The sequence below is a fragment of the Halictus rubicundus genome, chromosome 8, assembly GCF_050948215.1.
Source record: "Halictus rubicundus isolate RS-2024b chromosome 8, iyHalRubi1_principal, whole genome shotgun sequence".
In the NCBI taxonomy this organism is placed as follows: Eukaryota; Metazoa; Arthropoda; class Insecta; order Hymenoptera; family Halictidae; genus Halictus; species Halictus rubicundus.
The window spans coordinates 18,963,099-18,983,805 of NC_135156.1; the positions used below are offsets into that span (position 1 = coordinate 18,963,099).

The following is a 20,707-nucleotide window of genomic DNA, read 5'->3' on the forward strand; positions in this document are numbered from 1 at the left end:
TAAGATGCTTTTTGTTCAGGCTACGAATGCTTCACCGAGCAGCCATTGTCATCTGCGGTGTGATCTCGATAGAAACGTCCTCCATCTTCTACATAAACTCCAGCTCGATCATCTTCCACTATGTATTCGCGTCTCTGTCCTCTGTTCTGGTAAGCGCATCTCCCTGACAATACCAGCCCGAAATATCATCACTGAGTGTAATCTCTGTGCTTGAAGGGGTTCGTCATAATAATGGTCTACATCGTGAGCGGCGAGTTGGCAATCGTCGATTCGATCCTGAAGAAACTGGCTTGGAAACAGAGCACAGAGGAGGAGATCACATCTGAGCCAATTAAAGGTATCTCATGAAAGTGGGCTACAAACAGGTGGAACAGTACGTTGAACGAAAACTGGGTTCCTGTAGTCGATGTTTGAAGTTTCCGAGTACCGGTCGTGTTCCTTTCGGAGTCTTCGAGACTGCGGATTTCTATTAAACGTAGTTCTGTCACCGATATATTGTTAGTCAATAATGATGGTCTTCTGCAGAATTCTTTCAATATTTTATAAAGGAGGTACGCTACGAACACAATTTAATAACGAAGGTGAGCAACGAAAGACGTCCGAGCCGATGAGAATCATAAAAGAAAGGGTCGAATCCGCAGTCCTGCGATAGTATGCACGATCTTCGAAATGGGCACGACCGATACCCGGAAACCGGAAAGAATATCAGCTGGGAACCTAGGCCGCACGGTTTAAGTATCTCATTAGAGCTGAAATTTGTTCAACTTTTGGCCAGTGTGCTCGAAGAGCGGCGCAGAGGTGGAGAACGACACGGCGCCTCCTCCGTCGTTGTTGGGCCTAGGCGAGCCCTACATAGAAGCTCGAGGAATCGCAGCTGGTAGCATAGATATGCGCGAGTTCGTGAGCGAGTCCTCGTCCTCGTACTCGAAGCCTTCCGTCCCTGTCGCCAACCGATTCTTGCCGGAGATACGGATCGACCATTCCGACGACATAAATCTAGAGAACTATAGCACCAGCCCGCGAAAGTATCAGGAGACGATCGCGTTCGACGCCGTGTTTTCACCAAGGGCGTCCCGTTGCATTAGCGAGCCCTTCAACGGCAGCGAGTGCTGCAGCTTTCGGGATTGCGGAAAGTATCGGGGGGAGCCGCAGAGCCAGCAGATCTTCATGCCTCACAATAATCCGGCGCCGGAAGCCTCGGCGAAAGTTTTGTGCAGCGCCGACGTCGAGTCCCGTCTGACTGGCATGCCGGACGTCACTTTGGCCGTTAAAAACGACGTCGAGTTGCTGTCGACCAGCGAGCTGAAGACCAGAGAACACGTTAACGTTATCCCCGATATAGCGAACACCACGGAACGCAAGCAACCCGACGGCGAAGAAAAAGCGCCGGAGATCGTGGTCACGAACTGCGAAGCCACGACCAGCGGTATGCTGGATCGAATCTCTCACGATCTTGATTACCTGTTGAACCGCACGCACTCCACAGACGGCACTTAAACCGCGTCTGACATACCGATCGTGTTCGTCGATCTAGTAATGGGGTCAATTTGTCCGTAATCTTAACTCCTTAAGGGGTACGACTACTCTACCAGCCGAAAAACGGACTACAGGGAAATGTTAAATATTCTATTCGGAGGCTCCGCTATTCGTTTTAGCACGTTATACATTTAATACGTTGACTGCCATTGTAAATTAGTCGCACCGAGTGTTAATTTATTCGTTCGGAAATTACCTTAAATTATAGTGTAAGGTGCAAATCAAGTAACTAATAGCAATTATTGACTCTGATCGTTTGTACGAGTGAGATAGACATGACTTGTGTGAAACGCAGAAAATTCACGCGACAGTCAACGTGTTAAAACCATTGTAAAACTTTCCTTATGATTTCTTTTATAACTACGACTAGAACTTCTTCGGCGTTCTTAGTTTATATCTATTCCATGTCTAGAATTTTTCTCCGATAGCTAAATATTTATAACGGCAAATTAGAATTTTATTTTAGATTAGCTTGATATTATAGGGTAAGTGGTTAAGCGGGAATTCTCGAATATACGGTGACATCACAGTAGTCTGACCCCTTAAGTAACGTGTGCTCAATGTTTTTCAATGATTGTATATTATAAATATAGTAGAAACTTTTTCTGGCGCCAGCCGCTGCGTATTCGAATTTACTGCCAACTTCCATCAAACGACCAGAACTACTTTGCGTCATGTGAACGCGCGAAATTTGAAATTTATTTTCGAAAAGTTGGATAACTCAAGTTCTACTATATTTATACGAATGACCATTTGGCCTAATAATAACGCGATTCATTGAGGAGCATTGATCTATGTAATCATCATAAAATACTCGAACACGATTTAATTGATTTTACAAGTTAGCAGTTTTTATGATGCAACAGTTTACCAATTCCTGTGTAGTAACAGAATCGTACAGGGAAATTCGACAGAACGCATCTAAACAAATAAAAGGACTGCAGTACTTTTTAAAAAATGTTATTATTATCATCATTTATAATGTTGTTTAACGTTATGTTTGATCACGTGACAAAGACCTAGCGTTGTAAGAGTATTACATTACGCTTGCAATGTGTTAAGCTAAACAACTCGGAAGATGTACAATCTCACTTTTTCTTTACAAACACGTACACACACACACACACACACACACACACACACACACACACACACACACACACACACACACTCTCTCTCTCTCTCTCTCTCTCTCTCTTTCTCTCTCTGTCTATCTCATTAAATGTTCTAAAAAACATCAATTACTAAGAAGACTCTTTGTTAAGGACGTTTTTCCATTGTGCTCCATCCATAAAAATGTTTTACATCGAAGACAGCTCATGTTTGTCCTTCCACTATTAAGGTCACATAAATAAATTTTGTATAGAATACATTATTTTTTCGGACTCATGTTTTCCGTTTCCACAGATGTCCAGGTACATAGTACATAGGAGAGCAGAAGCCAAAACTGATATCAGGAAGACAGGAGCGACAGTTTCAATGAAACGAAAAACAAATTTCAGGCAGTGGAATTCCGAGTTATAGTATTTATTTATCACTGTCATCGTACAGCCCTTTTTCATAATATCCACGATTTAGTCGTCGCACTTTTCTCTCTCGTTTTTATAATTTGAATTATAAAGCTATACACATTCAATTTAGTTTCGATAAGTCTACTTACATACTTAAGATCGAAGTTTATGTTGTTGGTAATAGTTCTTTTTTTTTTCTTCTTCTTTACCACTAGTACGGTTAGTCGTTCGCTTAGTGAAATGCGTCACTGAAATTTCTTTTACCGAGGTACGAAATTGGAGCAGTATTCTCTTGGCCAAGCACGTGTTATAAATGCAAAAAGACATAATAAGGTCGGTGTTAGTTTGTTAGCACTCGAATATACCTATATGACTAGTTCTCTGTGTCAACAGATTTTTTTTCTTAAAAATATAAATTATTTACAAGGATTTCAGCTAATTTTATCGAGATTTAATAACCTTGGTTTAATCACATCAATAATACCGAAGTATAGGAGGGCCGTGGCTGCAACTGATTACTATTGTTTTCTTCCTTTTTATTGTTTTTTTTCTTTGTAAAAGAAAAAATAAACATAAACAAAAAGAAACGACACCTGGTCTTTTTCTTTTATTTCATTCATTGTGAACAGGAAATATAAATTTGGTAATCTGATTGATTCCGGGGGGGGTAGGGTGGGGGTATAGATGAATTACAACATGTATTGAGTATTCAAGCGAAAATAAGTGCGGAATTCATGTAGTCTTCCTTAATGTTCATCGTTTTCGCGTTGCTGTACGATCAAGCTAATTCCGTAGCTAATAATTAAATCATTATTTCGTTTTCTTCCGCCGTCTCTCGATCCGTCAAATTGTATATACAAAATAAATTTTTATGATACATTTCGTCACGTTGCGACACAAGGTAATTTCCTTCATTTCCCTGCTTTCTTTTTTTGTTTGCTTTTATTTCAATTATTACTTTAAATTATTTACCAAAGCTTTCGAAGAATTAAAACGTTTTTTCTAGTAAAAATGCCCTTTATATCAGCCTAATGATGGGTGACAACAGACACGTGAAACAGGAATAGACTGATTCGTAATAACTAGACGCAGTTTCTTATACTTGTTACACTCGTAATCTCAACATTCTCCTCAACTGAAATCGTAGGACACGGTCTTTATTTATTTCTTTTATTTTCTTCTTCATTTTTTTTTTTGTTTATAATCTCGCTTCCTAAAATTATTTTATAGCTTATAAAAAAAAACGAAAAAACGGTTGACGAGCCGACAAATGAAAAGAATTCAAGGCGGGACAGCTTCGTGAAGAAAATCTCACGTTCCCGAGAACAAATCAATACTAGAAGATTATACTGCGCGTCGAGCCTAGTGGTTTAGCCACGGCACCTTTTCTTTTTATTCTTTTTTCCCTTTTTTTTTTTGTTGTTTCTTTTAATCGTTTTTAATTCCATTCTTTCCTCCTGTTTACTTAAATATAAAAATACATAGCCAGTCTATACATAGAGCGTGCAAAGTGGCACAGTGAACTGAGTTACCAGATATCCTGGATGGTTAACTACCGCTCTCAGTATTCGTCGGTGGTTCAGCTTCGTCGTGACTTTTGCTCGTGTTACTCGACACGGGGAGACCTGAGGTTTTTGGCAGCGGGTTAGTTACACTATCACTATTGGATGTTGACGCGTTATACATCGAGTTATCAAAGTGTTGCAAGCATGGAAATTCTGGACCAGGCAGCAGTAAAGTAGTTTGGGTGGGAAGATTAGTTAATGATACCATTCCTGGTGTCATCATTTGCTTGTTAAAGCAACTCCTTAATGCCTCTTCGATTAAATTCGCTATCTTATCACGATCGTTCTACAAAAAATCATTGTACTCCCTTTAAAACGTTGCTCGTGTGAACGCATAATTCTCTATGCCCGGGGAGCAGAAATTTAGGCGTCTCTGGCGCGATCCCTAGCTTCCCCTTTATAGTTACAACATCATTTTTACCTGTTGCACGCTGACCGAATAGTGCTAACAGAAAGAAGCGTGCGTGTTCGAAGAGACGCCTAATTTCTTGCTTCCGCGCCATATCAGTAATGTCATACAAGGGACTGTGATAATTACCTCGTTAATGAACCCAAAATGTACAAGTTCCTGCGCGAGAAGCAGCGACGTGTCTACTTGGCTCACAGGACACGTTAATTGCCTATTCATTTTGTCGTCCATTCGTAACAATATTGTCATCTATAAAATATATATACCAGGCGTAAAGAAGAGGAAACGATTTGTCAGCGGTGGTTTCTTACACAGTAGTAACATCTCGCTTGGCCACTCACAAGTAATTCACAACTCTCTTCTCTAGGCTTAACGTTACACATCATATTAACTACTCTTCGAGACTCAACGTCCACTGGCTCTGGCGTAACCGACTTGACCGATTCGGTCACCTCGGGCGATATCGCCCTGGGCCGAACTGGCGGCGGTAGTTTCGCCATAAATGCTGTCAACGGGTATATTCCATATCTGTCGACAGAAAGGATCATTGGTACCGTTAATGTGGCGACGACCATGCTGGAGAACTCACCCCTGCGACTATCGTCTACCATCGTCGGGTTATACTCACTTTACATCTTCGACAAACTTCTCTAATTTTTCTGTAACAGGGATATCACTTAACCGAATCTGCTGAGGCGGTAGACCTTGGTATTTGATTTCGGCTACCACCGTGTCCGGTCCGTATAGCCTTTGCAACACCTCGTCGGTTATCGTCTCTGAAATGTTGGCTGAAACACCGACGAAAACGCGTTATCAGTTTCTTCATTAAACTAGTTACATCATTACAATCAACTTATCGTATACCGTCACTTAAAAAAATTACTTATATCTAGTGCACCTTCTGTCGTGAAACGACGCAAGATAACGCAAATTGAATTATTATCCGAGTAGAATACATTAGTTATTTGCATACGGAACGACCCGTGGGCTAATTCTATGTGTCCTATAATGAATACGTGTGTCGTACACTTACTAGCAGAATTGACCAGTGCATGGGCTGCGAGTAATTTCAACGAATGTACTTCGAACAAGACAGGATGAAAAAGGAGTTCCCTGGCGCTTGGTCTACTAAGCGGGTCTACTTGAAGACACTTCCGGATGAAGTCTTTCTGTTGGACATCGTCTAAAGATTCTATCGTCTTCCTAACGTTCTCCTCGGTTACGATTGTTCCGCTATCGCCGTTCCCTTGGATTTCTAACGCAGCCATTTCCAACGCGCACATACCGAACGAATAAATATCAATGGCAGGTGTCACAGAATCTGTAAAAAAGACGAAACGCAAACGGTTTCAATGCGAGTTCATTTGAAGACGCGCGGTTCTAGTGAGTCCCCCTTACTTCCATATTCAGGTGCTACAAAATGCATGTTCTTCATGTTTGCTCTACAAGTTTTCACGTGATGGTGAATCGCATCCGGAGCCACTGTAATTAGACCAAGAAGAACAATATTAGATTCAGTCGTCGTGCGTTCTACTGTACACACACGAAGGTGATATATTTATACGATAGATCTCGACAAGCAACGTGTTAGAAAAATCGTTTGTACGAGGCAGCAGGAATTCTGCGAGTCATCCTGAATACAAAAATATAGGAAAATAGGTTGTGGATACGGTCTTCTGCTGGAATTACCTGCCACCTCTGCCGTAACAAGTAAATTAATATACCGCTAGAAAAATTATGTTGTAACTGAAAGTTTATCCTAAGAGTAACTTGAGCCCTCGTACAGTTAATATTCTTTTTTCTCTTGGACACATTTATATACCACAAAAGTGCCTCTTTAAAAACGACAATCGGATACGATGCAGTATGCAAAATTCTATTATGCAAATGTAAATTAAAACATATATACATGTGTATACTTGATTATATTAAAGAGACACTTTCATCGAGTAGCGATGAAACTTTTAGCAACGGGAACGGGATTCAAGGATCTCGTTTTATTGGTGACCAAAGGTACAAAAAAATATTAGAATACAATAGAGATGCGTGCGCTGAATGATTCAGAAGGACCAAAGTACAGAAAACAGTCTATCCTTATCGCAGACGATAAATTCATTGACTCGAGGGACGAATAGTGCAATGTATATGGCACTAACGGTATTAAACGAAAGAAATATATTAATATATTGTAGGAACATATATCCAGTCTACCAGTAATTAAGATGTATATAATGTATATACATAAATGGGAATGTTTACCTCTGTACGCCTAAATTACTTAGCTGGCAATAGTCGTTGGTTATCTGCCAAATGTATTTCCATCAAATTCACCATCTTTTTCAGAATTTACACCAATCGAGGATGGTCGCTGTCGCTCGATCGACTCCTCCGGATGGGGGCGAAAGTACGACTTTTGTACTTCCTCTCTCTTCGAAGATCTTTGCTGTGTTTTTGTTTCATTATCTAGATTTAGCCTATCTGCTACAATTAAAAATGAGGACTCAAGTTACTCCTAATATGTAAAAGCAGTTCATACACAATCTTTCTAACAGATTGACGTTACTAATGGACATGTACAACAACAAAAAAAACTTCTATGTATGCATATGTATGCATATGTATGTATATGTATGCAGAACGAATATGATAAAACACAGTTACAGTGATCGTAAGATATGGTATCTAGAAAAGTGATCGACTCAATATTAAAATGAAGTGTAAAGTCACATATATAGAGTTTCCAGTAGAGTTATTGGGGATATCCGTAAAAATAGTAATCCTTTGCCTCACACGTCATTCATCTCGTTACAAGAATCAATTAATATTATCTCATTCGAGAATGATTACGTTATAGCGCCAAACGAGATATTCTTTGAACGACAGAAATTAATCACGCTCTCCCTTTCTCTTTCTCTCTCTCTCTCTCTTCCACACATTTATATGATCTTTTTAGGATTTGTATCAAAGTATTGTTCATACGTCAGTTTAGTTAGATTACATTATCTGTCAGGCAGAGATTGATTCGGTAATTGTAGAAAAATTGATTTATTACTGTCAATTGGCTTATCGTACGAGACAATCACAGTAATAGCAATATACGTACTTTGCATGTACCCCATGTAAGAACAAAATAAATACCAGTTAGGTTTACAGTTGTTTACATTTTTTTAACTTCACCGATCGGTCGTTAACAATCCTATACTGTGAAATATTTTATTTTTTATTTTTGCATTACTTTCTTCCATGAAAATTATGAGAAACAAAACTATTAGCCTCTCATTGTCCTGTGAATAAAAAAAGGGAAGCTCCTTGCAAACTCCTATTCCAATGTACACTAAATTATTTCATTTTAGGATAAGTGCTCTCTCTTCAATACCTACGAGCAACTATGTATTCATACTTGTTAGCAGAGTGTTTCATTACATAAAGTACAGATATATGTTCAAGACTCTGTACTCTCAACGTATATATATACATGTGTGTATATATATATAGTTTCCTTCTCGAAATGAAAACCTCTTTACATTTTGCCACGAAAGTACTTACCCGAGCCAATTTTTACAAGTCCGTTATGTTGAATAAATATAGTGTCACAAGTGAGATTTCCATGAATAATCGGAGGTGAACAGGAATGTAAATAACTGAAACATTTTCAACCAGATTAATATACATAATATATGTATTATACATCTATGACCGAAAAGTAAAAAATCACAAGTTACCTCAGTGCAGATAATATTTGGGTACACCAACGTTTCCATGCTTGCAAGGGTAATTTTTTTACATTACGTTTTGTTCGTTTTAGGAACTGTTTCAATGACCCAGAGGACATATACTCAGTTATAAATATAACCTGTGAAACAATAAAGAGTACGATAAGTAGCAATAAGCGATTATTAAACATTCCAAGAACATCGAAACAGAATTATGTTTGGCCACTCACTCGAGGCTTATCATTGTGAGTATCTGTCCAATACCTATGAAATTTAACAATATTCGGATGTTCTAATTGTGTCAGGTTCTCAAATACAAGTTGTATTTTCTCTTCTTGTGCTTTGAAGTTTTTCCTTTCAGAAAATTGCACCTCATTCCAAACGACCTCGACTCCTTCCTCCGTGTCCATAGCCAAGTAGGCACAGTCGATTCCTGGTACATCACGTTGCTCCACCTAAGTAATGAACATTATTCATAAGAATATATTACTTTATGCAAGCCAACACACACACATATATACATTGCTTCTAAAATACTCGACACATTGTTTACACAATGCAAATCAACAGCATAAAACGCAGAAAGTTAGTTTTATTTATACCTATAGTTTACAAGTGTAATATATACATCGATTTATTTACAAGACCAGGCTATTAATACATTGTAAGGATCTATATATGGAGTAACAGAATATGTTACTGCAATCATTCATTTTAAAGTGAACTCGAAGCACAACTCAAACAATTTCATGCCTATTTGCCATTACATTAATGTGACCTTGCAAGGAATTTAAGGAGGGGAAGCTGCTCGCTTAGAGAAGGGATTGTCATTGTAGGTATTCACATTATACTAGACCAAAGCAATAAATATAGTGTTCCTTCCTAAATTAAATAAATGGATCCTCAAACATTTTCAAAACACAGACTGGAATGCAATACAAAACAGAAGAGATAGCCTATTTTCGTTTAAATAGACATACCTCCATTTCAGTGACTTCGTTTTCACTGCCTCTGGCTGCTCCAAAGGTAGAGCCTTCGGCTAACGTGGACTTGGAACCTACGTATACCTAACATAAAATAATAGTTATTGAACAACAAATAGACAAACATGTTGTTTACTTTTGTTTAGTACTACTTTTCAACCGAAACAGGCGTTATTGGTGTTACACTGAAATAAACAAATGCTTAGTGTACAGAAAGAAATCATCCTTAAGCACTATAAAACAAACTTCAATCCTTTTTTTCCAATAGTTTTCTGTTTTTCAAAGCTGTAAGAAATAACAAAGAAAAACGTGTTAGAACAAAACAAGTCTTGTGTTAATGTAAGTGTGGTCCAACTATGCCAATTTATTTTTAGGATGAAATATGAAAGAGATTGCCGTCTGTAAAAGCTTAGTGCCAAGAAGTTGTTGGAGATCAATTCGCAGATACCGTTTGATCGAGGGTATTCTATGCTTACAAAAAAAAATATGTAAAAAATTTCTACAAACAATTACAGTTTAAACAAATCTTAGTACATATATGTCGTTACTCCAACTTTCTTGCGTGGTTTTCTTGAAGAAACAACATCTTTCAAGACAATCGTAAGAATTATGAACATCGTTTAGTCTTCGCACCACGAAAGATGCAACAGTCCCACGGAAGCGATCAAAACAAAGTTCCCCGCGAGAGCTAGGCTTCTCGCGGAGAACATTTCTTCCCAGCTCTGTGGTACAAACCTGACGACAGTGGTTACGATACATACAGAGAAACATACACGTCCATCGTGTTAGGAGCTGTACAAACCGTGATGACCCCGTATCCATGTACGAGTGGACAAACGTGTGGTACGAACAGAGACGGATGGACAAGATGTATGACGATGAAAAGAGGTGTACCAAGAAAGGTGAAGAAGAAAAAGACGAGAAAGAAGAAGAAATTGTGTGTACCTCTTCCCGGCGTTTGAGCCACCGCCCGCAGGGGCTCTCCTCCAGGATCTCACTCTCATCCTCGGAATCTTCACCACTTTCCCGCGGTGACTTGTGCTCTGGGTCCGTGCTGGAGCGACTCCCGGGCATCACACACGCGATTAATTGAAGGAGCAGCACCGAACAGAGCACAACGCGGCCAAACTCATCGGTGGCTATTATCCGACGGAGTAGCTCCTCAATGTTGCATCTGTGCACCGCCGCCGAGGAATTACACACGCGCGTGGACACGTGAACGGAGAACGGGGAACTAGGAGCGAACGTCAAGTCTCGAGTGTGTGATCTGGCAGCAGCAGTAGCAGCAGCCGCGGTAGCAGTAGCAGTAGCAGTAGCAGCAGCACTCACAGTGACACATGCAGCGACAACCCGAGTCGCAGGAAACCCGAGCTGCGATATTTCTGATCTTACGCGGTCACGCGCACGAATCCACAGTTTCTGGACTCCCTCAGGGCTTGGCCGGTGTACCGGACATCGCGCGAGCCGCTCGCTGATCACACTGTCAAAATAAAAACCTCTGCTATGAGCGAAATAGGTTCGATGTGACATACACTCTGGTATTCATTTTCGCTCTGTCTTCGGTCACGTTCGCCCAGTATGGCGATCACCGTGTACCGCACCCCTTTTCGGGTCGATCCAACCGCTATCTGCCGACTAGAATCAAAACTACCTTCTCAAGATCCTCGAAGCCCGTATTCTGCAGCACCAATCACCTAACCCATCTCGTCCTGCATACGACTACCTCTATAGTGCAGCGTAGTTCGTGACTGAACCGTTTCGTTTCATCCAGTTTCATCCAGCGACTCGACACATTCCTTTATAATATAGAATTTTTTCGAATCTAATTATCGATTGAAATCATAGCATATCGTGACATTCAGTACATTTCTGCAGAGAGCAATTCAAACGAATTTAGAATAATTCATAATCGGATGAAAAGTTATTATTTAGACAGCGAATCTTTATGCAAAAGAAAAATTTTCTATCTGAATTGCAACAAACTGAAGTGGAGTAGAGATTAATTTTATAGAAAATAATATAACAGTATTTTTAAATTCTTCCAAACTTTTCACTGTTTTAAATTGCACCTACTCATTTTTGTCATAAATGCATAAAATCCTCTATATATGCAGTTATCGTAAATGCTTCAATTACACTTTTTATTATCCAAATAAAGTTTCACGGCATATTCAAAATTTAACACGGTTCGTAATTTGAGAAACGATGATCTCCTTTTTCCCGCTCGCTCTAACTTCGCGTTATGTCACCGAAATTGCGCGCCGCTATGGAGGGAATAACGTTCAGCTAAAATCATCAATGGAGACGGTGCCCCCCTGCACATTTCTCCTCGTATCATCGTCAGTATCCCTCAACTTGCATTTAGTAACTTAGACTTCAACAATTCAACCGAGACTTTTGCACAGTTGTTATGAATAAGTTGAGCGACACTGTAGTCAATCAGCATAAGTTAAAAATCAGTGATGCATGGGATTTGTACCACGAGATGAATTTATTGAAGTAATTGAAAATAGAATATGCCAATACCTTGTATCTTAGAACAGATTGGGTAAACGTTTCCTTTTTTCTTTAATTTTCATCGAAATTTTCGATGGTGATCGTCGACTACTTGTCTCGTAATTTTCAACAATTTTGTGGTTATTGTTGATTCTATTTGTATTGAATTGCAATTTATCGCGATGATGTCTATAAGAACGCTGCCTCTGTTAGAAGGCGCGAAATTCATCGTTCTTGACGAAGGTGCGAAAAGATTAGTGGTTTTTAAAAAATTTTTTCTGATAACAAAGAATGAAACGTTTATTACTTTGCACATATTTTAGGGTCGGACGCGATGTATGCTAGAAAATTAATTGCAGGATGGATACAGATGTGGAAAGATAAAGACGCTAGTCTGATGTTCGACTTACTGTTGTTCTCCGATCCAAAGTCTACGTATGAACACGAACCTAAAGCTTTTGGGCCGGAGAATGTGAATATTCGTGACTATTACACAGTTGACATAAATCAGCTAGACGCCAGTACCGTTAACAATAAGGACTTTGATAATCTGGAACACATTTTAAAAACCACAGAGACAAAATCCACTGTTATCGTAGACTGTCTAACATCTTTGATCTTGTTCGTCGGCTTGTCCAAAGCATTGTGGTTCGTAGAAAAATTAAGTAAGCAAGTACCGCAATTAATCTGCATCTATAGGCGAGACTTTATGCAGAGTAGGATTCCTTGTGTAAACTCACTAGGTACCACATACGTGAGAATAGAAAGATGTCACGATGTGTACGGAAACAATAATTTTAATTATATAGTGGATATTATACACCGGAAGCTGATATTGGGTGGTACAGTTGTAAGGCACAACGAATTAGTTACCCAAAGTAGTATCTCTTATGAGATTCAATCGAAAAAAATCGAAACAAACAAACGATTAGACGCAGCATATAAAAGAGAAAAGCAGAAGATCGAATCTTCATTCAAGATAGAAATAAGCGAACACGAAATGAAACAGAGAGAAGAAACAGTGTTACCGTACACAATCAATTCGAATCCGACAAACACATCTAAAATTCTTTATCAACCGGAGGACATAGATGATATCGATGAGGAAGATCCAGATGATGATTTGTGCATCTAATTTGCGCATGAGATGCATGAATGACTCATCATGGGACATTAATCTACACTCCCCAGATGTATTTATATTTATGCCATTGATACCTTAAGCAAAGATATTTATTTTATATTTATTTTGCATTTTATACAATTTTGTTGAAAGCCACATAGTTGTATATTATTTTGTTACTGTAACAACAGCTGCCCAATAAAAAATTCCCTTAAAGAATATTTTAAAAATACAAGTTTTATTAATGCATTGTTCTTTAAAATTATACTAGTCCAAAATCATTTTTATCTGTAGTTCACGGATCGGTTGAACTCTAAAACAGCTTTGTAAAAAAATACACATACTTTGAAGACCTAGTCTCCAAAAAGGAGGTTCGATATCGTGTAAAGTCTTAACATTTAAAAATAGACCGTTAAATATTAATTTCATCTTTGGCATTTGTAGTAACATAGATATATCACTTTCATCTGCAAGATCTAATTTTATAATAAAATATATGTGACTGATATAATCATTACTCGAGACGAAAATACAGTCTCGAGTAAAAAGTACATTGCAAGAGGTCTCAACAAACATACATATATAGATATATGTATGTATATACATACATATAATATGCGACATACAAATCCATCCATAGATATGTAAAGATTTTCACAATAAATTAATTTGGTAGTTTACAAAAGAAAATAACACTTTATCTATTTAATTTAAAAAAATCTAACTTTAAAACATCTTAAAGAATAAATAGATCGATTGAAAAAAGGAACTAGAGAAATGAGTTTAAGGTCCATGAAACCTATTTGCACTTAGGCGTTGAAAGTGTAAAGTACATTCTCATCGCTAAAGTGAGAAGTACCGTCAATGTGTTGTAGTACTCTGCTCTCTAATAAGCTGCGACCGTATCGAACTGCTTCGTCTCTGTTCTGTGCAACGCCAGCGTCGAGCAACCAATTAACTAAATCAGTTCCGGTGAAAACACCTTTGTGTATCCTTAACAAGCGTCTGCGACAGATGGCAATACGAGCTCGACACTCGGCTAAGTGGCAACGGTTGAATTGTTCCCGAATAGCCTTTACCTCTGCGCTTAATTCATCTTCGGGAGGTAGCTGCAATTCTTTGCCTAAAAGAATTTAACACGTGTTACATACCTAAGACGTGACGGGAACATGAAAACCAATAATAGTTGAAGATGTACTTTAAAGCATATAATGTTAATAAAGAAGGGAATCTGAATTAGAAAACGACTTGAGTAACTCAAAAGAGGTGACAACTACTATTATGTAGACTCTCGTTCATTTTTTTTTTAATGGTATGAGTAGAATGAGTAATAATCCCACCGGTACGCCATTCCCAGCATATTTTTCGTAGCCAGCAGCCCAATTTTCCTAGGCCAGGATCCAAGCCGAAGATAGCGAATGCGATTAACGATTGGCCAAAGTTCAAAGCAACGTCCAAGAATGTCAGTTCCGCGTAAACTCCGGTCAATTGTTCCATAATTAGGGTCCCAATCGATATAGATAAACCCTGCCGCAGCGTTGTATAATATTGATTACATTGCAACTACGCGATAACGGTTGGTTGACAATTGCGCATATTGCCAACGGAAAATTCTGCTGCATACTTACAATAAACATAGAGCAGAGGAGCAAAATGAGAAATACTAGGTGCCGAAGTATTTGTGGATCGTCCGCTGCCTCACGTTCGCTCTGCAGATACAGATCACAGTCGTCGGAATCGTTATTGTTACTTCTGCACACTCCGTTCGGGCAACCCTCCGAATATTCGCAGCCGATACTGAAATTATGTGGTAACTCTATCAGGTGACATCGCGTAACTTCCATGCGACAACTGTCCAGCGCAAAAATATTTATTGGACAGTGTAATGTACAGTCTAATCGTAGAAATTGTACATACATCGGTGTGTTGGAAGTAGGTGGAACTAGATCCTCGACATCCACTACGTGCCTTTCGGCACCATCATCCCCAGAATTTTCTACGTTATCTGTTAAATTTCTGTAGGACGCTGAGACGCGTTGACGCTGGTATCTCTGTTGTAGAATCAAACATCCGAGAGTCACTGTAAAAAGAGATATAATTAAAGAGAGGTGTTTGACCTTGCTTATCTTTTCGTTCAGTGTCAACGTACCTATAAAACAAAATATCAACACGAAAGTAGACGTCGCAGCTTGAGCTCTACCGAGCTGAAAGTTAGGGTTCCTGTAATCGACCGCTATTTGCTTAGGACTTAATGTAGTACACAATGTAATCGCTATTAGAAGCGGAACCCTGTAAACATATATAACTTGTAGTTACCCTGTTATGCTATTTATAACAAGAAATTACTGTTTATCGTCGTACCCCCATCCGACAGGCATAAACCACTTCTGCATGTTCTTGACAAAGTTCAAAGAACGAGCACTTAAGTACAATAAAGTTGCTGCTATTGCCATTGTCCAAATTCGACACGCGTAAACGCCCGTGGTTATTAAAATGAACTGGATATACCTACAGTAAAATTAAATGTATAGTACACGGTACTCGAATTAGTGAAATGAAAGAATAAGGATTAGACTACCATAGGGGTGACCCATTGCTACGTGCATCGATTTTGGTCCAAATAATCACGCCTATAGCTGTGGCCATCTGAAAACATAAACATCTATAGAGAAACGTTTACTACACATTGTGTGTATTTTCGATTGAAATGCATTGGTACAGACCTGTGCAACTACAATGCACAATGTGCATCGATGAGTGACACATTTGTACTTCTTCCTTTGCAATCCTATGAAGCAAATTATCAACCATATGCATACTAGTATCGAAGCAATGCTTACATCAAAGGAGAATAGATTTAACTGATGTACATAATTTACTGGTGTAGTTCCAGCAGAAACTGCGTCAATTAATTTTGCTGACACAAACATAAGTGGAGCAGATAAGAATGTGCAAGCAACCATTGACGATGCTATCAAGTCGGTTTCAAGGTTGTACCGGAGAGTGAAAATGAAGAGAGCTGGAGCTGTTGGAATGGTTCCGTACAAAAACCCGTATGTGCTTAGATCTTGTGTGTCTGTAGCATTTTGTCCAGCATCCAACAGAATAATAGACTCTCTTATGACCAATGGAAGCACCAACAGTTTCACAGATATCAATATGCCTGGTATAACCAGAGCTGTGCCCTTCAACTTGTGTACTTTTCCAACCATCATCAAACCGAGCAAAAACAAAGCACTGGCGGAGAATGCATTGCCAAACACATCTAGAACAGTTGCAAGTGCACATGGTATTACATGACTGAAAATGAGATTTCCCACTATCCCGAGTACAGTCATAAAAAGTATAGGGTTTAGTACGATCCCCTTCATTATAGAGAAGATCATATTTTTGTAGCTGCTATGGTCTTCGTTCTGGCGCTTCCCAATTTCCAACAACACAAAACCAATTGGGTTTAAAATAGCCAACGATATAGGTGCCATTAAATAAAGGTACGCAGCATATTCAGGATGTACTTTCCCGTATAATGCAGCAACTAGAAAAACACATTATTAGTAATATAGTATGAGTAAAAAGCACATGTGTTTTCTCCTACTTTACTTACTCATAGGATATCCTATAGCGAAATCATTACTCTGAGTAGTAAATATCGCAAACAGTGCAGCACAACCTGGATTGGAGGGTCTTTTAATGACTAAAGATACACCGAGAACAATAAAGAATATACAACTCTTTGCTAGCAGAACAGCAAGTAAAAATTTCCAATTTACTAAGCTGAAGTCTAGCTTTGCTAATGACGTGAAAATTAAGGACGGTAAAGCAAATGTTCCTACAAAGGTGTTTAAGCCGTTTCCTTCTGTTTTTGTAATGATGTCGAATCTTCCAGCAATATATCTACGAAAATAAAACATTACAGTGGTTGCGATAACAGAATTTGAATTACGAACTGACTGGCATGCGAAAATTACCCGCATAATATGATAGCAAAGCATTGTATCAATGCTAGGTACAAGTTGTCAATGGGTTCGGTTTCCATTTGTGAAAGTTCCAGTTCCTCCATAGTAGACATGATTAATCATTTAACAGTGTAATATTTAATCGTTACTGTTCTTTTTACAGTATAGTATGTAATTGTCATCTAATTAGTATGATTGTACAATTGTACCATAACGGACAGTTACAAGAAACAACATTATAGAATATCAACTTCATGTCAACTTCATTCTTATTCCTGCAAAGCTTTCATTGATACGATCTGGAAATATGGAAAAATATACGATGAACTCTTGTTAAGGTTAGTCATCACACTTACGTTAAATATACATACACAGAAACAATATCGCGGATACATTACTAGTCGAACGAATTAAATTTTCGTATGATCAACATTATCATTCGTTACAACGCATTACGATATCGAGTCATCCGATGTGACAGCTGACATATGTTCGCGCGAGAATTAAGCTAGTATCAGAATAGAAGCTATACAATGTTGGAATTCTTATTATCAATCGTCAGGGGGTACGAAAGAAAGTAAATCAAAAGATGACAGTAATTATTGTGCGACTTATACGAGAACTTTCACTTATCGTGAATCATTGCAAACATGTCAAGCATGTTGATTATGTCTTTCGTGTATAATAAGAAAATAAATAAGTACGCACAAGAGTAGTTATCAACAAGCCCGTGACAGTTATTGATAGTGGTCGAACGTAGGAAAAATTACTTATACAACACTGTATTCACAAAATATTCACAATATACTTTAAATTACACGTTATGCATATGGGCAATTTTCAATCTTATCAAGGCGCACGCGACATCGATAATTCTCCACAGACTCATCTGATTGGTCCTTCAAATCACGTGTCCTCAATGGAACTTGTCATGCGAAAATATTTAAACTTCATATTCTTTGTAAAAGAAGAAGAAGAAGAAGATTTTGTTTTTCTCCGAAAGATTTCTTAACCGCTTGCTCAAGTCGATCTCGTAATGAACATTTCAGACGAAATTTATTAAATATTTCGTTATTATAATTTCTTTCGAACCGAAATAAATAATCGTAATGCATGGCGCTATCAATTCAATTCATTTGTAAACCAACAATTACGTCATCTCGAGTTTATATAATTCAGAAACTTCTCTTGAGACTATTTCAAAGGAATCCCTTTAACAGTGTAAACTGTTAAGCTTCTTTTATATCTACAACCGAGTTGTTGAGATAAAGTGTTAAAAATTGAATCGTTAATTGCAATTGATAATCAATGATTTCTTTAAGTGCATTAAACCGTTGTTCAGCTCACGTGCACAGTAAGAAACGTGTTGATAAGGTTTGAAAAACAGACGTTTCGAGAAATGCAAACATATAACATATGCTTCAACAAGTGTTCATTATCGAGTTAACGTGTTTACGTGAATCGATCAATTTGCAAGTATGGAAATTTAACTGACATTCGTTTCCTTCGCTAGAGGTTTAGGGTAAGGGACCCAATTACTGTGGCTGTATTAATTATACTTATTTTTTAAAGCATAACGAATATTAAAAAAGATATGCTAAATTTTTTTCGTTAAAATCAGTTAATATATATGTTCTAGATCTCTTTTTTAATATTAATATTAGGTTAAGAATAAACAAAAAAAATTGATTTGCTTAAATAATTCAATCGGCACGAATCTGGAACGAATGCAAAATTGGAAAGTTGTTGTGTGAGAGGAATGCGGATTCGATTGGTTGTTATAGATACATTTAACATTGGTTATTAGCCCAAGTGGTAATATCAACGAATTGGATCACGCAGCAATCGGAACCAGATAGAACGACCGGAATAGCTCTTTTCAACTCTGAACAATACGCGACGCGTATCGTGTTGCATCTAATCAATCAAATGGTCGATATACATTCTATTGTTTATTCTACATTGCGCATAGATGTACGCGCGTGCAAATATAAACAACGCATGCAACGCATAACTAATGAGACAGCTGCGACGCTTCGCGAGATAACAAAAAACATTATCCTTATCAAAGAAAAATTTGCTTATATAGCTGTCTGCGCCGATAAGCCGGAATAAGCGCATCGATGTTGAAACTTATCGGAAAACTACTGTCCCGTTAGACTTTACACTCGCACGAAACGCAAAACAAGTCTTTTTCTTTGTTGGTTTCGAAATCGAATTTTCTAAAAAATTCATTAACAAAACAGAACACCACATTGTTCAATTGTTGCGCGGGTCACGAATCAGCCAACATCGATTTCTTTCATTGCTAAAAAATTGACCTTCCAAGGAATAACATATATTTTTTCAACGTAGACGAATAATCTTATCGGAATAACGTGTCTCTTTACATAAATCTTTTTGTAAAACAACATTATCATTAAATATAATGTTACGAGACAGGCGAAAGATTTTTGCTGGAAAGCACAGTTCATTCAGCTAGATTTTCTGTACACATCTATACGCATGCAGATGCCTACGCACTCACACACCGAACGAGTGACAGGTAGAATGTGTATGTTTACGTCACTGACCTCCATGAATCATAAATTCCTACAGCTTGCGCAATAATTGCAATCTAGATAGAGCGAGAGAGAGAGAGAGACATGTCCGACGAATTCTTTCGAATCGATCCGCGCTTAATCTATCGATCGAGAGGTTAGCAGAAACTTGTGAGCTCTTGAGTCCTAGGAACAAAGCATCTATATAGGAAGCCCTTGTTACACGCTTTCCCGTTCATGCTGGATTCGTTCATTGGACGTTATGATTCATCCGTAACGCAAAACCGCTCGCACACATTGCCTCGAGTGGAAAGTCCATTCGATAGGTACAGCAATGCTAACCGAGTGGCGTTTACAATGCTCATGAAAAATATTTAGTCGCGTGTTAGAACATGGAAAGAAAAAATTCTATTCGTGTACGGTTGCGCAACATGTTGAAACTGTACGGCACCCGACGTCCGGTAACCGTATTACAGAAAAACTGTGAGCGTGCAAACTATTCTTCTATAAGTCGAACGATAAGTCTACGATAAGTCGTAGAATACAATGAAACTGCAGAGAATTATTATGTAACGGTCTCGGCTATAATTCGATTCATATAATTCTATTATTGCAGGTGTCCGGCCAAAACCTGGCCAAATTCTACCAGAAACAATTGGTTTATTTCCAATTTACTTAAATAAACAAAAATTACTGCACCGAAAGTGCGTTTTAATCGGCGCATGTATATATATTGTTTTATCGAATCACATTATAATCACGTGGCCGATAGCCAGGGGTTTTAACGTTGTAACGCGATTATGTAGTAATTCGCACGTGTCTGCGTGTATACGTGAATTCGAGATATCCGTGACGTCAATGGAATTACTAACGCG

The 20,707-nt window shown here is 38.3% G+C and overlaps 4 protein-coding genes and 1 long non-coding RNA gene across 11 annotated transcripts in view; 2 read left to right on the plus strand and 3 right to left on the minus strand.

The window, feature by feature from the left end:
• The window catches only part of LOC143356252 (uncharacterized), a 31,857-nt gene extending 28,585 nt beyond the window's left edge, over positions 1–3,272 (plus strand). For 3 of the 5 annotated variants that reach the window (XM_076791777.1, XM_076791776.1, XM_076791778.1), the window contains exons 20-22: positions 20–149; positions 217–337; positions 776–3,272. In XM_076791777.1, coding sequence (XP_076647892.1) covers positions 20–149; positions 217–337; positions 776–1,497 — 973 coding nt within the window. In that variant the 3' untranslated portion in view covers positions 1,498–3,272. Of the gene's footprint in view, positions 1–19; positions 150–216; positions 374–775 lie in introns of all 5 variants that reach the window. The other 2 variants (XM_076791779.1, XM_076791780.1) reach the window with 2 other exon arrangements.
• A 1,159-nt stretch (positions 3,273–4,431) lies between these two features.
• Positions 4,432–11,332, minus strand: Madm (MLF1-adaptor molecule). 2 transcript variants are annotated; one of them, XM_076791791.1, is made up of 11 exons: positions 10,663–11,331; positions 9,715–9,801; positions 8,965–9,189; positions 8,744–8,874; positions 8,568–8,662; positions 6,420–6,503; positions 6,055–6,342; positions 5,650–5,809; positions 5,363–5,549; positions 5,151–5,270; positions 4,432–4,898 (listed from the first exon to the last, which is right to left on the minus strand). In XM_076791791.1, the coding sequence occupies exons 1-11, from the start codon at positions 11,245–11,247 to the stop codon at positions 4,596–4,598; spliced, it is 2,265 nt and encodes a 754-aa protein (XP_076647906.1). In that variant the 5' UTR covers positions 11,248–11,331; the 3' UTR covers positions 4,432–4,595. The 2 variants fall into 2 exon arrangements, with proteins under 2 accessions (XP_076647906.1, XP_076647907.1); XM_076791792.1 differs by lacking the exon at positions 9,715–9,801 and having other exon boundaries at positions 10,663–11,332.
• On the minus strand, positions 6,932–8,299 carry LOC143356263 (uncharacterized). Its single transcript, XR_013082643.1, has 2 exons — positions 8,125–8,299; positions 6,932–7,502 (listed from the first exon to the last, which is right to left on the minus strand). It is a non-coding gene; the product is annotated as an uncharacterized LOC143356263 (long non-coding RNA).
• Positions 11,333–12,018: 686 nt separating the features above from the next.
• Positions 12,019–13,350, plus strand: Elp5 (Elongator complex protein 5). The gene is made up of 2 exons (XM_076791798.1): positions 12,019–12,456; positions 12,537–13,350. Exons 1-2 carry the CDS (start codon positions 12,396–12,398, stop codon positions 13,346–13,348), a joined length of 873 nt encoding a protein of 290 aa, XP_076647913.1. The 5' UTR covers positions 12,019–12,395; the 3' UTR covers positions 13,349–13,350.
• A 151-nt stretch (positions 13,351–13,501) lies between these two features.
• On the minus strand, positions 13,502–18,186 carry Anchor (integral membrane protein GPR155 homolog anchor). Of its 2 annotated transcripts, none has more exons than XM_076791790.1 (11): positions 17,997–18,186; positions 17,305–17,591; positions 16,941–17,230; positions 16,060–16,871; positions 15,915–15,982; positions 15,698–15,844; positions 15,486–15,625; positions 15,254–15,416; positions 14,965–15,133; positions 14,677–14,863; positions 13,502–14,459 (listed from the first exon to the last, which is right to left on the minus strand). In XM_076791790.1, exons 2-11 carry the CDS (start codon positions 17,403–17,405, stop codon positions 14,146–14,148), a joined length of 2,391 nt encoding a protein of 796 aa, XP_076647905.1. In that variant the 5' UTR covers positions 17,406–17,591; positions 17,997–18,186; the 3' UTR covers positions 13,502–14,145. The 2 variants fall into 2 exon arrangements, with proteins under 2 accessions (XP_076647905.1, XP_076647904.1); XM_076791789.1 differs by having other exon boundaries at positions 17,664–18,186.
• Positions 18,187–20,707: the final 2,521 nt, after the last annotated feature.